The sequence below is a fragment of the Equus quagga genome, chromosome 1, assembly GCF_021613505.1.
Source record: "Equus quagga isolate Etosha38 chromosome 1, UCLA_HA_Equagga_1.0, whole genome shotgun sequence".
In the NCBI taxonomy this organism is placed as follows: domain Eukaryota; kingdom Metazoa; phylum Chordata; class Mammalia; order Perissodactyla; family Equidae; genus Equus; species Equus quagga.
Genome location: NC_060267.1, coordinates 117,356,937 through 117,374,352, shown reverse-complemented (window position 1 = coordinate 117,374,352; position 17,416 = coordinate 117,356,937). Strand labels below are relative to the sequence as shown.

Genomic DNA, 17,416 nt, shown 5'->3' with positions numbered 1-17,416 from the left:
AATTTGGTCCGTAGCTTCTGGCATCAGATCTATTTCTACCTTAGAATAGATGGAATCCATTCACAATATTTACCTCAAAGTAGGGCCTGGCCCTGTGTTGTAGTGGTTAAAGTTCCGGGTGCTTTGCTTCCGCGGCCTGGGGTTCACAGGTTCAGATCCCGGGTGCAGACCTACTCCACTCACCAGCTATGCTGTGGCGGTGCCCCACATACAAAATAGAGGAAGATTGGCACAGATGTCAGCTCAGGGCTAATCTTCCTCAAGGAGAAAAAAAAAGAGTAACTTTACCAAAGATGTTAGCTCAGGCAGAATCTTCCTCAGCAAAAAAAAATTACATCACCGTAGATTGTTGACTTAGTTTTTCTTGTGTAAATTCTCACTTTACCTAACCTTATAGAAATTCTGGCCAATGAAGTCCCAGCTTCAGGGAGAGACTATCCCCAGGGCTAGAAGCAGCAATTCTATGATCTTTACAGCACTAAACTTTGTATGAACCTCCATGACGCATGATTACAAGTTTTTTGAAACAATTATTTGAAATTAATTTTGACAAAAAGTTAAAAAATAATAACAAAATAGAACTGTACACTAAAAAAAGGGAGCATTACTCCTCAATAAAAATAATAACCCAGGGGAAAGGTAACAAATGACAAAGTCCCATTTTTCTTTGGATGGCAGTGAGTCAGTAGGTACAGTTCTCTTGGCTATGAACACACAGTCTACTTTTTCCTTTTGGGGAAAATTAGCCCTGAGCTAACATCTGCTGCCAATCCTCCTCTTTTTGCTGAGGAAGACTGGCCCTGAGCTAACATCTATGCCCATCTTCCTCTACTTTATATGTGGGATGCCTGCCACAACGTGGCTTGCCAAGCAGTACCATGTCTGCACTGGGGATCCAAACCAGTGAACCCTGGGCCACTGAAGCAGAGCATGCGAACTTAACTGCTGCACCACTGGGCTGGCCCCAGTCTACTTCTTTAGATAGTGATTTTTAGAAAAATTGAGTTGGTATCCGTAAAAGTAAAATTTTATAAAAATTAGCTATATGTTTTCTAACTTGGGTGAAAATCGATGATTGACCCTATTAAGTTTTCACCACTTATGAAAAAGGATGTATCAAACACTATATAAAAACAACATTTAGCAAAATTATGGAAGTGCCTGTTTCTTTTCCCACAATTCCACTTGAATTTTTTTTCAACAAATTCACTGAGGAATGTTTCTTTCTTTTTTTTGGTGAGGAAGATTGGGCTTGAGCTAACCTTTGTTGCAAATCTTCCTCTTTTTGCTTGAGAAAGACTGCCGCTGAGCTAACATCTGTGCCAATCTTCCTCCAGTTTGTATGTGGGTTTCTGCCACAGCATGGCAGATGAGCAGAGTGTAGGTCCATGCCCGGGATCCAAATCCAGGAACCCCGGTCTGCTGAAGTGGAGAACGCAAACCCAACCACTACACCATTGGGCTGAGGAAAGCTTCTTGAAAACAAACTAACTGAACCAAAAATAATACTTCTATGACGAAGTATGGCAATTAGCACAGCAAAATCCCATACATTCATGGGACGTGTTAACCCCAAGGGTAAAGTTACACACAATGTACAATTGTAAGCCCTGGCTGAGTAAAGAACTACAAAATGGACAGTTTTTTTTTTTTTTTTTGGAAACAGTTAGTGGGTTGGCATGGTCAAGTTTAGTCAGTTGAACACATTTCATAAGTTGTTTATTTGCGACCTTCAATCATTTACAATACTCCGTGGGTTTTTCAAGGCCAGGCTACACGGGCATCGCCTTTTGGCTAGCACCTGCCTAACCATGACAAACACTCCGGCACTATTGGCCAGATCAACACAGTGAAATCCCATGAGTCCATTCCTGATTACAGTCAGTTTTGCATGTCATAATTTTCCGTTGTGCTCCAAAACCTCACTGATTTACACACTGTTTATTTTTTGTACTACCTTAAAATTCATGCAAACAGAACTTTCCTGTATGTAAAATGAAAATGCACATGCCGTTAGTGCTATTTTACCAACTTTGGAGTCTTTACCCACTTTAGAATGTGAGCTATAGAGGAGTTTCCTTGTAATAAAAACTGACGACAACAGTGACAAAAATAAGGATATAATATTAAAATAAATCAAATGATATACAATACTGTCATTATTCTGATACAGAATTTTTACACAATATTGATACAGGTACAAATGGCAGGATGTCAGGCAATCCATTACAACAGACCTTTTGGTTACAGATAAAGTTTAAATTACAACGTAATACCGATTTAAAAATGGTAACTAGTGTTATGCCAGATTAAAATCAATACTTCCTCTTCAAGTGACATTTTCTGGAACATCTCTAACTATGAGACTTTTAAAAAAAGTTTTATAAAGAGAAAGAGAAATAAATGTAATCTTGTATTAGAAAAGCCTTCAAAAAAAAAAAAAACCCAAATCTACAAATCTGGACTAAACTAATTTGACTTTCCATGCCTCCTGTCCTCACCCCAGTCAAACAGCAGACCTGAAGTCCATCTCAGAGGCAAGTTGAGTGGAAATTCAGAAGCACCCCAACCTCCACCCCACAGAAGAGAAGTCTGGAGCAGCTGGTTCCACTAGACTCTTTCCACTGTTTAAGTATCAAGCAAAAAGCTTGATTCTTGTCAGTGATTCTGCCAGCAAGTTAAAGGACATGGACCCCACGCGCACACTTTAAAATGCTAGAAGGTCAGAGAGGGAAATGACAAAGAATAAAGTGACGGACTTAAAATTCCTTGACGAGTGAGAGACGAGACTCAAAGGGCTGTGTGTGTGTGTGTGTGTGTGTATCTGGGGGCAGGGCTTGGGGACAGGGGTTTAAGGAAAAATAAGTTTCTGTAACAAAATATCAAATTCTTGTTCTCCTCATTTTTGTGAAAATGGGTGAGTTATTGGCATTAAAAAAAAAAAAAAGCAAAACCAAACCAAAACACAAACAGGAAAATGAGAACTGGTTCCATAATGCCTTGCACTTTACATTTCTATCCAAAATTAAAATCCTCTTTCAATTTAAAAAAACCATCATTTAAAAATCAAAGCTAGAACTGTTACTTGGAAAGTTGAGGAAGCAACAGCATTTCTTTCTGGCATCTTACTTGTTTGGCACAATCACAAGTAAATAGACTTTACAGACATCGTGCGGCTGTTCACATTTCAAGTTTCTACTCCAAAGTGATTACTTTCGGGCTAAACAAATAAATCGATTAAACGAAGTCCGTAAACAAGCTAAGCCCGGCATACATGGACACGTGTGATGCATTCTCCGCCCAAAAAATGGAACCTAAAATAAAACAGAACACTGAGTCAGAGCAGGAAACATCAAAAAAACCAAAAAAAGCCAAACTATTCTTGAGAAGTTTCTTTTAATAATACTAGCTAGCATTTATTGAATGTTAACTATTCATCAAGCCATATGCTCAGCAGTTTTCCATGGATTATCCTTTCCCATCTCTACAACCACTCCGTGAAGACAGCAAATACTTTAATTACACCCATTTTACAGATGAGAGACTGAGGCACAGAGAGATTAGTAACTTGCCCAAGGTCACATCTCCAGAACTTGCAGCTTGGCTGGCAGCTGGATCAGAAAGACCAAGCTTTTAACCACCAAGCTATACGGCCTTTTACTTTTCTCATTTTAGTTGCTGCTGAAGCTCCTCAAAGAGAGCATAACATTATGGGCATGACCACATCTATACAATGAGCAAATGCAAATTCACTGACAATGAGGGATATATAAGTTCACACACAGATGTCAGAAGGAGTCAAAATTCCAGTGGTGATGGTTGGGGGGGAACAAAAGGAAAATTAGGGAAGGAGGTAAGCTTGATTTGCAGAAACGGAACAAACCAAACCCCGACACAGGGAGAGCCAGCAGTGAAACGTCAGCTTCATTCCAAGAGTCACTGAACTGATATTTCTAAGAGCCCTGCCACCAGAGAAGCTGGGTCGAGGAGGTCAACCAGTAACCGGCATGGTAGTTCTCTGTGCCAGGGACAAGTGCAGAACCCTCAAAATATGTATGATTTCTAGAGGTGAAGAGCAAAAATCATTCTCCCTCCCCTGGGAATGGCGCCCTCTTGAGACTCTGCCTGCTTTGCAAGTTAGAGGGAGAAAGTTGAACCCCAGGCCTGGAGGCAGTTGATAGTCAATGAAACAAGATGGCAAATTACTCCGATTCAGGGTAATGCGAGAGAGGCAAGCTATTACAGACTCATACCTCAGGGATCCTTCTACAGTTTACACAGGGCAGAAAAATGCATCCTTCCTGTTTCCCAACTCAAATGCTTTATTAGGTATCATTCTAGAGTATTTCCTATTCTATTCCACTAAAAGAGGCCGCCCCAAACCAATTATCTGTCCTTATGGGAAACTCTGAGATGCACCTTCCAGATGCCTTCTAAACAATTTCTTTCTCCCTAGAGAAAGCCTGCCTGCAGACAGTGGCAGAACCATTCCAACCTCATCTTTAGGTTGCACTGATAGGACAGACCCAACTCTATGGAGCCCAACGATGGTCAAGGCTAATTATTTTGGGTGTTATCTTTGGGTGGTACCACACTCATGTTCTTCTTACCTCCTTTTTCCTTTTTCTCCTCTTCCTCTTTCTTCTTTCCTGCCTTCCATTTTCAAAATGGTTCTGGAAGGGCCAGGGAGATGATTGAGATCAATAAAAACAAAGGGAAGAAAGGGAAGCAGTAGGAGGGCAGGGCATGAATGTGGCAATCAGGCAGAGCTGTTCCAACTCCATCTTTTTGCAAGGGCATTGCTTTCGAGGCGTTAACGACAGTGTTTACACATGGGCACCATGCCTGGCCGGCTCCACGCAGCCATGTGCTCAGAATGGTTCCGTCACTGTGTGTGTCAAAGGGTGCATGGCTGGCTGGCTCATTTGTTGGCACTGAGAATATGTCAGAGGAGGTGGGTGCAGCTGGATTGGCTTGGACACTTATAAACGGATAGTAGAGAAGGTATAACCCACGACCTTTACGATCCATCCTGACCCTAAGACTTTAAGAGCTTCTTTTCACTAAGCCTGAAACTACTGCATGGGCCAGCGGTTCCCAATTGGGGGCGATTCTGGCCCCCAGGGGACATCTGTCCAGAGATGTTTTTGTTTGTCACAACTTGGAGGAAGAGGTGTTAATAACATCAAGTAGGTAGAGGCCAGGGATGCTGCTAAACATCCTACAACTGACAGGATACCCCTCCACAGCAAAGACGTATCCGGCCCCAAATGCCAAACAGGGCCGAGGTTGAGACAAACGAACACACGCGGCAATATTCAAGGAAAAGGAGCCTGAAATAAGTGAACTACAACTCTCAGGAGCATGTCAAGCTGTTACACATGGAAAACACCAAGCACATTTCTTTTACTCATTGTTTCGAGAGACATTTACTGAGTGTCACCGACATATCAGGCCGTGTTTTAGGTGCTGTGGACACAGTGATGAACAAACAGGAAGAGGCCCCTGCCCACCATGGAGTTTAAATTTTACTGACGAAATATAGATAACCAGTAAGATAGTGTCAGCTACTACTAAGTACCCTCATGGTGCTTACAGTCTTGCGCTTGGTGTATCATGACACCCCGGTTACTCCTTGGCCTGTCAGGTTGGTTCTTGGTGCCTTGAAAGCAGCAGAAAAGGAATGTCAAACTGGCAGCCTGCCACGGGCCAAGCATCATAAGGCATCGTGTCTGAACATCACACCAAACCCGTGTGCCAGATTTCTGCCTTGTTTTGACACAAGCTAAGCGGCTTCCTCCGGAGGTGAAGTAATGTGCCCGCCTGAGGTCACCCAGCTAAAAAGGGAACATGTCATAGTCAAACCCAGTCCTACTTTCTTCCAAATTTTGCTCTCTTCTCAAACAGCACCCCTTCCCAGACTCCAAGCTCTCTCAGAAAGGGACTCTTAGTTACGACCACATAGCACTCAGCCTGGTACACAGGAGACACTCAAAGAAAAGATCTGTCAAATGTCCGTCTTTCACCAATGCCCCCACCATAGGCTGTGAACTCCCTGAAGGTAAAGGGGTGACCTTCTCAGGTCCTGGGGCTTCCCCTGACCTGCACACCGCTTCCCGGAACTGGGCAGGGCCAACGTGACTCACAACACCAAACTCAGATGGATCTACACCGCAGCCGAAGAAGCCACAGGCCCTCACTTGCGTAGGCCCCTCCAGGGCCTCGAAGGGACCCCAGCAGTGTGTCCACAAGCTCATATGTTTTTGTGACACTTTCAAAAACATCTTTGTATTATTCAGTTTCTTATTGAGGGCACCAAGATTGTATAAACTTCAACCGAGATCTGTCCCAACCAACCTTAACATCAGGATTAGACTGTCCTGGAGGTCCTCGTTTACCTGGATGCCCTTTTCTTTTTCTTAAGGAATCCGGTTCCCTTGTTAAGATCCAGTCTGCGTTTCTTCCTCCCTCCCTCCCACAAGCCTTTCTTAACTGCACCAGCTCGTGGCAGTTTCCCTCCTCCCCTTCCATCTCTGAGCTCCTAACCACAAAGACCACGATTTCTGATCTGATACGCTCAGTAGATACTGGCCCATTTGTTGAACGGCCTACTCACTTCTAGATCTACACACACTGTGTGACGACCCTAATAGGTGTCTGAAGGTCACAAATGCATGACAGAGTGTTTACAGAAGACGCATATTCAGATGTATGAATACAGCCAAGGAGCTAGCCATTCAGCCCAAACTTGATGGTTTACTTTAGAACCAACTATGCATTCAACTCAACGTTTCCAATAGCCTAGAATTCCAAACAGTAAATTCTAGAAATTCCCAAGGCAGAACCTTCAGCACTTTCAGGAAGGTATGATTCTTATCCACTTGCAACACTTTAAAAGAGAAAATAGCACTGATATGAAACAAAAGTATTTTTTGTGATTTCTCTCAAAACAGCCAATTACGTCAAAGAAGAAAATATAATGAGATACATGGAAAAAAGCCTAGTCATGTGACATAAAAAGCACTGGTCTTATTATATTTTTTGATAAAATCAGTTTTGTTACAGCTTTTTCAATAGAAGTACATAGTTCAAAAAAATTCAAATGGTATAATAGTGCATTAAATAAAAACTAAAAATCCTACACTCCCACACTTTCTGGTTTTAATAACTATGAAGAGCGCCATTGTATCTTAATTTGGTAAAGTTTCAAATTGTTTCTTCAAATTCTTTTGGAATAGGTATATATTCATATAACTTTAAATAATGCAATTATTTACCTATTCCCCTCTTGTGAGTAAAGGGTTAACACATGGCCCTGGCTGTTGGAGGCGCCCTGACATGGCCCTGGGCCTCCCATTGCACTGTGTTCTTGGAAAGACTAAAGGAGAACAGGGAATGGGGTTGGCCTCAGTGGGTTGGGGGAGTTGTTCATGCCCCTGGGCCTCTGGGACTAGGAAGCCATAAAAGATTTGCAAGAAATAATGGCAGTAGCTTCCGTGGGTCAAGGGAAGCCCCCACACACCCTGTCTCTCATCTGTGGCAGCCACAAGCACCCTATGTGGATGAGAGGCAAAAGCAGCTGTGCGCTTGGGTAGCTGCTAAGCTCCCAATGAAATCAGGATGCTGCATCTCCTATACTGTGTCCTGTAAGCCTGTAAATGTAGCATTAGACCAGTGGTGCCCAACCAGGGCAACTTGCACCCCACAAATCCTCCCAGGGGACATCTGTCATAGTCTAGAGACGTTTTTGGTTGTCACAACTGGGGGAGGGGGACTACTGGCATCTAGTGGATAGAGCTCAGGGATGCTGCTAAACGTCCTACAGTGCACGGGACAGCCCCCACAACAAAGAGTTAGCTAGCCTAAAGAGTCAACAGCGCCCAGGCTGAGAAACCCTGCACCAGACTCAAGCACACTTATGTCTTGTGAGTCCCTCTGTCGATTTGAACCTGTAATCGCAGCTACGATGCTGCCAAATGGAGATGGTGGCTCTTGACATCCGTGACAAGAAAGGTGAGGAAATTAGCATACTGTGCTTTCTACCACACATCTTTCAATAAATTTTGTAGTTATATTAGTTATATTTTAGTTAGTATTTAAAAAAATTTTATACTCTATTCTGAAATTGTGTATTTTAGAACCAACCATCCATTTAGGTTGGTTCTAAAATAAAAAGAGCTAATAATTTTTTAAGTCTTCCATTTTTTTTTTTTTACACAAACAAGATCTACATTTTAACCTGAAATATTTTTCTTCAGAAAAGGAAAATGTATTGGTCAAGTTTTAAAGTGCAGCTAAAAAAAAAGCAAAACTAATGCTAAAAATTTTAACATAAAACATGGAGCAAAATAAACAAACCAGATGAATTTTTTTGAGGAAACAGCTATTTAAATTGAAAAAATTAATAACATAATAAGCAATAAAAATATGAGTATTAATCACATAATCATAAACTTCCAAAGTCAATCAGTAATCAGAATGGGATGGAAATGGCCAATCTTTGTACACTCTGAAAAGTGTAGGTATTAATAGAAATTAGCAGTTTTTTTTTAAAAACAGCCAAGTATTCCCCATAGACAAATGATTCAGTAACTCATTCTTGATAAAAAATTAATTCTTCAAAATGAATACAGGCTAAAACTATTATTTGCTTAAAACTGTGTTTAGAAAACATGCATCCTGTTCTTCTTAGGTGGACTTATATTTTATTCCGGTTTTGAATTACCAAATGTAAAGTTAAAAACTGTACAATTACAGAATGAAAGCCAAACAGTGACTTTAAATGGTACAAGTTAATTGATGCATCTGGAATAAAATAGTGAGCTGAACTCCGTGGCCATCAGTTCCTACTGACAGTTCTCAATTTCATTCATCAAATATTGTTCACTTTATTAAAACAACAGACTTCTGTGGTTAATGACTAAGCCAAACCAGAATGGAAAGTTTAAAATGTGAACAGGTGTAACCTTCACGTATTCATAGCCTGTGTTTTTAAAACACGAATCCCTGTGACTACAATGAGTTAATTCATTTTTTCTAAAAAAAATGGGGGAATGAATACATCACATTAAAACAGAATTTTCTATAGGGTGTTTACATTTGTACCATCTACTAATGAGCCATTAAACTTCAGAGCAGAGTTTCACTAGGATATATTTATAAAAAAATTTTTTCTCAAGTTGTTTTGAATAGAAAATAGTCAAGAGATATTCTGGAAGAAACTAGATTTTTACCATGATAGGTTAATTTCATCCAGTACAAGTAACAACTCTGGGACTAAAAACGGGTCACTGAAATGACCTATGAAAATGTATATTCAAGACAGTAAAATAACCAATGGGAAAAGCTGTAACACTGAGTTCTAGATACACATTTCTTCTTTCTTTTTTTTTAGAAGTAGTCTGACACTGGTGAGAAAGAGTCAGCTCTTTTTTATTTTTTTTTTTTAAAGATTGGCACCTGAGCTGACATCTGTTGCCAATCTTTTTTTTTTTCTTCTTCTCCCCAAAGCCCCCCGGTACATAGTTGTATATTCTAGTTGTGAGCGCCTCTGGCCATGCTATGTGGGATGCCGCCTCAGCGTGGCCTGATGGGCAGTGCCATGTCTGCACCCAGGATCCGAACTGGCCAAACCCCGGGCCGCCAAATCGGAGAGCGTGAACTTAACCACTTGGCCACGGGGCCGGCCCCTAGAAACACATTTCAAGTGGGGATCTGAATATGAGGAAAGTTCAGATCAGATGTAAAACTTTATTTTTTTCAGTTCTTCTATCATTTAATTCTGCTATGAAAACCATAATCTGTTATTAAAGGCTTCATTATTAAAACCTTGATAAAATCAAAAGCGTAGAGCTGCCTGTGGACTTTTGGGAGAAGAATGATTTTGTTTACTTTCAGATCTGACCCTGCACTAAACCTGAACCAGAAACTATATAGGAACCGGGGAAACAGAATTTGGTTCTCTTTTAAAGATACCTCAAATTTGGAAAACTCATCGGAACTATAGGATGAGACGAATTCCCACTCTGGACCGCTATCCTTTATTTCAGTGACCATTTTACCCACACGAATCAGTTTTGGTTAACTTGACTAAAAAATGCTCAAATTAAACATGATAGCTTTCACGGAGGTAGAAGAGTATGGTGGTTGAGACCGCAGAGACAACGGCGCCTCAGAAAGAAGTCCAGTCCAGTGCCTGCCCTCTGACCTATTACCTTCGACCTCAACCAGTTATGAAAGCCCTCCAGGGCTTACTGTTGTATGGAAAGCACGACAAAAATAAACCCAGTTCACAGACTTGTTGTGAGTATTAAACAAGAAATATAACATTTACCACAGAGCGTCTGGTACATCACTGCATTCAACAAGTGGCAACTCTTACTGCTGTTAATAGAAAAACAGTTCCACGGACTGTGTCACTCGTCACTTGTTTTAGCAAACAGGCTGCATGGTTCTAGTACCTGGGGCGTGTGAGGTTATACCGACACTGGACGAAAACAACCTCGTTCTTAAAGGAGAAGGCTGAGTCAAGAGTAAACTTTTCAGCGACAGCGGTTCAAACGTACAAAAGATGACTCACATTCGATAAGGGTGATGAAAAAATGGAGATTAGTGCCAAAGGTGGCTGGGCCAGCTTCACCTCCTTGTGGGGAGTTTGGCATGGAGACAGACGACTAATGGTTTAGAACCTTTCCCGTTCTAAAACAGCCAAGAATAGAAGGTGCATGTTATGTTTAAAAATGACAGTCTAGTCTCGAGTGGTAAAAGCATGGGGAGGCACAGTCTACACGTAACAGGAAGTATTTCTCAAGGAAACCACAGGAAAGCCAAATTCAGTCTTCAGATGGGTCCAAACAACCAGAGTCCCTATTACAGCTCACAGCACTAAACCTAAGCCAGTTTATTTCATGAGGTTCATTCCAGCAATGCCCGAACAGTAACTGCTTTCTGCAACTGTGGAATACAGGAAAGATGTCTGGCTCTACCACAGTTTTAAACTCTATGACATGAGAAAAAAAAAGGTAGAAGGTAGAATTCAGTTTGCTTTGAAAATATTCAGTCTATTTTAAAATGAGAGTACACAATGTGTAGAGAGAACATGGCAGAGAGACTGAGCTGGGCCTCCACCAGCCACCCAGCCTTGGACGCATCCTTCGGTGCCTCTGGACTTCACTTTCCTGCTGGGTAAGACCAGGGGGTGGGACTGGGAGAGCAAGACGCTGCAACCTGGCATCCCCAGGAGATTCTGCTGACATCAAACTGTGTTTCAAAAGTTGTGAATCTGAAGGGCAAGGACTCTCCAGGGGCCACAGACTTCTCTGCTCCCTCCTGTCTCCAACCCACCCCTCCTGAGGTCACGTAAATGCGCCTGGCCCCTACAGACAGGAGAGCCCGCAACCCAGCGGCTAGAGCCCCATTCAATCCGCCATTGTCCGGTCACGCCACTCATTGTCAATAACTTTTCAAAAGCGTTGTTTAGGTCACTGTAGTGTGGAGCTATTAGATAATAAAATAAATTGAAAAATTAAATATCATTAACCTCTAGGATGACAAACAATCTTTTGTAGATAGAGTCAAAATATAGGACTTTTAAATTAAGATATAAAAGTAATTGTATTTTCGATGATGTTCTGCAAAAAAGCAAAACAAAACACAAACTTATTTACTTCTGCCTCATTGGTAGGGCTGATACCAAAAGTCTTTTCCAAGAACTTCTAGACTCTGACGTCTGCAAAGAAGATACACAGTACATATATATATACACACACACACACATATAGTCACATATATATAGACATATATATAGTCCTAAATAATTTTTAAGCAAATTCAAGTGTTTAGAATTATTTTAATGAAATGTTTCTAATGCCACGAGAGCAATGATATGAAAATTATCACCAAAATAAAGATGGTAGAGGACACAATTCTTTAAAACAGAAGCAGAGAGGAGAGAGGCGGTGGTTTTCTGTTGTCACCTTCTCTAACTTCCCATTTCACGCACATTGCCCTGGGGTCATGTCATACACACCTTGCTCAGAGTTAAAGCACCAAAACGTAAGAGAACCACCATGAATACAAATATACATACTAACTTTACGAGTCAGCGGATGGCAGCTGTCTCCCACTTTGCCCATAGGTGTGCAAATCCTTATGCTCTTAACCCAGATACTAACAGCGCAGCACATGCCTCCACCACACTGGGGGTCCTTGTCGCAGGCCTGAAATGCAATAAACAAATAGATAAATGTAGATAGCGGGGAAGACTCAAACTAAGGAAATCTAAAATTAGCGGCAAAAAAAAAAATGCTCTTTAAATATCCAACTGCTATGATTTTTTTTTTTTTCTGGTTGAAGTACATTTTTTTTTTATTAATGTTATGATAGATTACAACCTTGTGAGATTTCAGTTGTACATTTTTGTTAGTCATGCTGTGGGTACACCACTTCCCCCTTTGTGCCCTCCCCCCACCCCCCCTTTTCCCTGGTAACCACCGATCAGATCTCCTTATCAATATACTAACTTCCACCTATGAGTGGAGTCATATAGAGTTCGTCTTTCTCTGACTGGCTTATTTCGCTTAACATAATACCCTCGAGGTCCATCCACGTTGCTGTGAATGGGCCAATTTTGTCTTTTTTTATGGCTGAGTAGTATTCCATTGTGTATATATACTATATCTTCTTTATCCAATCATCAGTTTCTGGGCATGTAGGTTGGTTCCACGTCTTGGCTATTGTAAATAATGCTGCGATGAACATAGGGGTGCAACGGACTCTTGGGATTTCTGATTTCAGGTTCTTAGGATAGAAACCCAGTAATGGGATGGCTGGGTCATAGGGTATTCCAACTGCTATGATTTTAATAATCACATATATAAAAAAGAACTGTAATCTTCACTTGCATTTGCTTTGCACATTTTCACAATAAAATCTGATCCGAAGAGATTTTCCTAGTTTTTAAAAAATGGCCTAGATAATGGCCCACACATTATGAAAATCTTAAATAAACAAGGATTTTTTAAAAAACAAAAGCAGCTTGCTTTTTCTAGTGCTTTATGGCTGAATTGGCTTTGAACTTGAAGAAAGAGTCTATATTAGTCTTATACCATACATGGCCATTAGGAACGACATAAATCGAATCACAGGATTTTATGACTATTAACTGCAGAACACATTGGGCCCAATGTTAAAAAGGGATTTAAACGGTCTCTAAATCTGGCATGAAATGCTCCAGACACATAAAGGCACTGATGTAAATTTCAGAAGTGCTCATTTTCTCTTTCAAATATTTGCATTTTGGTTCATGAGACTTGATGTTTCTCACACCACTGACTTGATTTTCACCATTTCCTCTTTAAAGAAAGAAATCTCATAGGGTGAGAGTGGACAGACCAAGACTTTTGCCTTTATGTTACTCTTTTTTGGGGTGAGTAACCCGCAAAAAGGTAATTATTGGCTTAGGATATACCTTTGTGTACACTGCAAACTCAGCTGAACTATTCTATAAGATCCATCAGATTTAGAAACGCAAGTGACACATGCAGCTATCAACAGTGCTTACTCAAGGCATCTGTTCCCAACATAAAAACTGTAAATACACATAATCAAAGAATCAACTATGGAGGAATTCACATACCCTACTAAATGGAAATAATGAAGTCTAAATTTATTTGCATGAAAGTAGATCTGAAGAACTACTGTTCTTTCCTAGAACCAACAAAAAAAATAGGATGCTTTGTTCGAATGGAAGGCAGTAATCTGTTTTGCTAATGATAAGGTAAAAACATCCTGTACTATGTATGTAAGAAATTAAAAAGTCTATAATTCAGACACAAATTTAAATGTACATTTATTGGAAACAACTAAAACACTCCAAAGTTCTTAGTTTGGGGGGCTTCTCAAAACATAAATATATGGGCACACCCTGTTTGTTATTTTTCATTAAAAGTGACCAACTAAATATCTTGCTTTAGAATTGGTCTATTTCCCCGATTAGAATTTTTTTTCTCAGGCTATTTAAAACAAGTATCTGGACCAAAACCACAATTTTGACCTTGGGGTGTGTGAACATTTATAGGAAAATAACATTTCCATTTTCCAATTTTTATCTGTATGCCAGAAATCATGTATACGTGGCCATTGCATTCCATAAACGAGATGTTCAGTACGCAATCTTTTCCAATATGCTTTTAACAAATCTATGTGGACATATAAATCAATTTTTAAATAACTACACATATTACTAAAAAAAGGTAAATATTTAAGGTGAAGGTTTCAGGCAGTATTTTATTTCAACAGATGCTCAAGACCAGGAATTACGGAGCCCCACCAGCTCTTTTTATAAGACAATCAAAATCCAGCCAAAATCTTTTAAAATTCAATCAATCACTTGGATGTTTAACATCCTATACACGATGTATCTAGATAAGTTACTGAGTTTTTCATTTGACTCCAGATGGTTCCTGTCATGGAGACATAACTACATTTCTTTATTGCCACGTTGCTTTAGAGAAATTTTTTAAAATTCTTTTTGCAATGCTGAGTTAAAACAACAAAAACAGCACACATAACTATATAATAAGCTTAGTCTAAACCTTTCTAACAGATAAACATCCAATGTGGTAAAATTTCATTCTTTAACAAAAAGCTCCAGTTCTTGGAAATATTTACAAAGAATTGCCTAGGTTTATATATTTTTAATTAGACAGCTGTTTTCCTAATGCCCTTCATCCTTAACCCATTGCAGATCTATTCAAACAGTGTTGTCCTGTGAATGGAACAAAAAGATACTTATATCGCACAGGAATTTTGGGCTCAGAGGATTAGCAGAAATTTAAAATGAGCCAGCAGGGGAAGAGGGGAGAAAAAACCAATCATGTTTCAATTCTCATGTATTAGAAAGACCTGTAAAAACTTCTTTTCAACCACATGGACTGGCTACTGACAAAGCTATTCAAATATATTTTTTAAAAAACCTCGAAACTATTCTAGTAAATAACATGACACATAACTAAATATCTATTGGATACAACTAAATATTGTTAAAGTACAAGAGCTTTCACTATGCTCTAAGCCTATTAATGAACATGGAGACAAGAAGAGGTTTAGTTTCTCAAGACAAAAAGACATTTCCCTTAAATTTAAAGGTTATTTCATTATCCACATATCATCATTTCAACATAGAAGTTTCATTTGAATCCTATAATGTGCACTTAGGTATTCGAAATAATTTAAGGGAGGTGTAAAATAATTTCAGACTTTAAAAAAAAGTGTGAAGCAGTTGAACCACCAGGAAATGGCAGCGGTTTTGCACTGCTGATGTAAAGAAGACTAGACTTTTCTACTTTGTACTGTAAACTCATCCTTCAGATTCACACAAAGAAAACTGCTGGTGGGAGCAGCAGGGGCTTGAACTAGTTCCCATCTCCCCAAATGATGAAGGCGTCTTAAGTCGAAACATCTACATGGCAACCTGCTCCATAATCACGCGGGAGCGCTGGAGGTGCTTTATCAGGAGTTGGAAATGGAAAACTTTTACGGGGAGAACCTCAAGATGCTGAAAAAAAAAAAAAGCCCTGGAACCCAGCAGGAAGCGCCCACACGACCAAGTTATTTCAAAGGGTTTCTGCGGAGGATGCATTGGGGAGCAAACTCCTCACTGTGGGCTTAAGACTCGGGATTTGGGGTATTCGTCTTGCTCCTTGCGTTTCAGGAAGGAGTCCTGAAATTTTAAGGTTCAAGGCTAGAAGGTCGAAAAAGCGCTTGAGAAGACTCTGAAAGAAAACTTCTCTCTGCTTAACAGAAAAAGAGACCAAACCCAGGGAGAGAGGCTGTAGGGGGATAAGGGGGAAGCAAGCGGGAGAGGTGGTGATGAAAGCGGTGGGGTGACACTTGGGTCCCTTTTTCTTCCCGGGCCGTCTGCTGCTTTTGGAGCAGCGCGCTCTTGCAAGTGCGCCAAGAGGCGACTGAGGCAGGTGTCCCCGCCCGGGGCGACCCTCCCGTGCCCCTCGCGTCCCCTTGCCCAGCGCCCGGGGCGCAGCGGGCGCGCAGCGGGGCAGACAGGTGCGCCCGGGCCGCTTACCCCGGTGATGACGGCGGCGTCCCCGGCGGGGGGCGTGAGCAGCAGCGGCGGCAGCAGCAGCAGGAGCAGCAGCGGGGCGCAGCGCGGGCTCCTCATGGCGCCCTCGGGCCTGGCCGGCGGTTGGGGGACGTTGGGGGCGCGGGCCGGGCGCGCTCGCCGGAGCGCGGAGCAGCGGTCGGGCGGGCGGCTCCGCGCGCCTCGCGGCCGTTATAAAGGCAGCAGGGCCGTGACTCACGCCGGCGCCCGCCTGGCAGCACGCGCAGGGGGCACGGCGCGGGCACACACCCCGCGCCCGCACGCGCACCCGCGCGCCCCCCGCCGCCCCGCCAGCGGCCGAGCAGAGCCAAGCCGAGCACGTGCCGGCGCGCGGCCCCCACGCCCCCGCCTCGGGCGCCACGCAGGCAGCGCCCCCCGCGCCGAGCCCCGCGCCCTGCAGCGCTCTCGCCTCTCGCCCGCCGCCGCCTGTCGCACGCGCCCGGGTCGCTTTTGTGATCTGACACCCACTTCATCGGCTGTCCTGGTTTCCAAAGCTCCACGTGCTCCGCGCCGAAAACTTGCAGCTCATTTGCTCTACAGATGTTTAGGGAGCGCCTACTACGCGCCAGGCGCTGTGGCCACATTGGGGGAGCGCGCTGGGGGGGCCCGGGGGTGTGGGGTGGGAACAAGAGCCTCTGACGGTGTTCATTTGTTCAGCAAGTCTTTCATACCCAGCTCTATGCCAGGTACTGCCACTGGGTCTGTCCTCGTGGTCCGGTAACTGACCAGAAAAGACAGACATCAAACACATAAACTGGAAACGTGGATGAGGGGGAAAAGAACAAAGAGAGAGCGAAATCACCCCTAATCCCACATCCCTGACGACATGGAGGGGTTTGTCCTTCCAGCTGTGGGAGTCCAATTTATTTCTTTCATTTCAAATGCTTTCCCTTTATACTCACATCTGTTCCCGAGCCTCTCCTCTCTGATTTTCCTCACATGCGTTTCCTCCCTCCTCTAGCATCGCGCCAGCTTCTGGCAGTTCAGGATGGTGCCAAAGGGAAATGAGAACGCCTGGCTTCGGGTGCCAGCCTGAGGCCCCTTAAGCCCTAGGTAGGCAGCTCTCTCTTCTGTTCCTTTCCAACCCAGGAAAATCACCTTTCCGTTTTATAAGATGCCATACAGCGTTACTGAGATTCGTTCGTTTGTGTAAACGTGAATTGAGTGCCTCCTGGATTCTAGGCAGCCCATGAGAGGACTGGCGACAAGTTTGTCTCCACCTCTGACCCTAGCCTCACTCCAAATCTTGAGCCTGTTTTTCCTCAGCGAAAATGATTTAAAAAATACCTGGGTGTAACC

At 42.3% G+C, this 17,416-nt stretch overlaps 1 protein-coding gene across 1 annotated transcript; it reads right to left on the bottom strand.

The window, feature by feature from the left end:
- Positions 1–1,859: 1,859 nt before the first annotated feature.
- Positions 1,860–16,480, bottom strand: PROK2 (prokineticin 2). The gene is made up of 3 exons (XM_046686273.1): positions 16,082–16,480; positions 12,093–12,218; positions 1,860–3,314 (listed from the first exon to the last, which is right to left on the bottom strand). The coding sequence occupies exons 1-3, from the start codon at positions 16,175–16,177 to the stop codon at positions 3,210–3,212; spliced, it is 327 nt and encodes a 108-aa protein (XP_046542229.1). The 5' UTR covers positions 16,178–16,480; the 3' UTR covers positions 1,860–3,209.
- Positions 16,481–17,416: the final 936 nt, after the last annotated feature.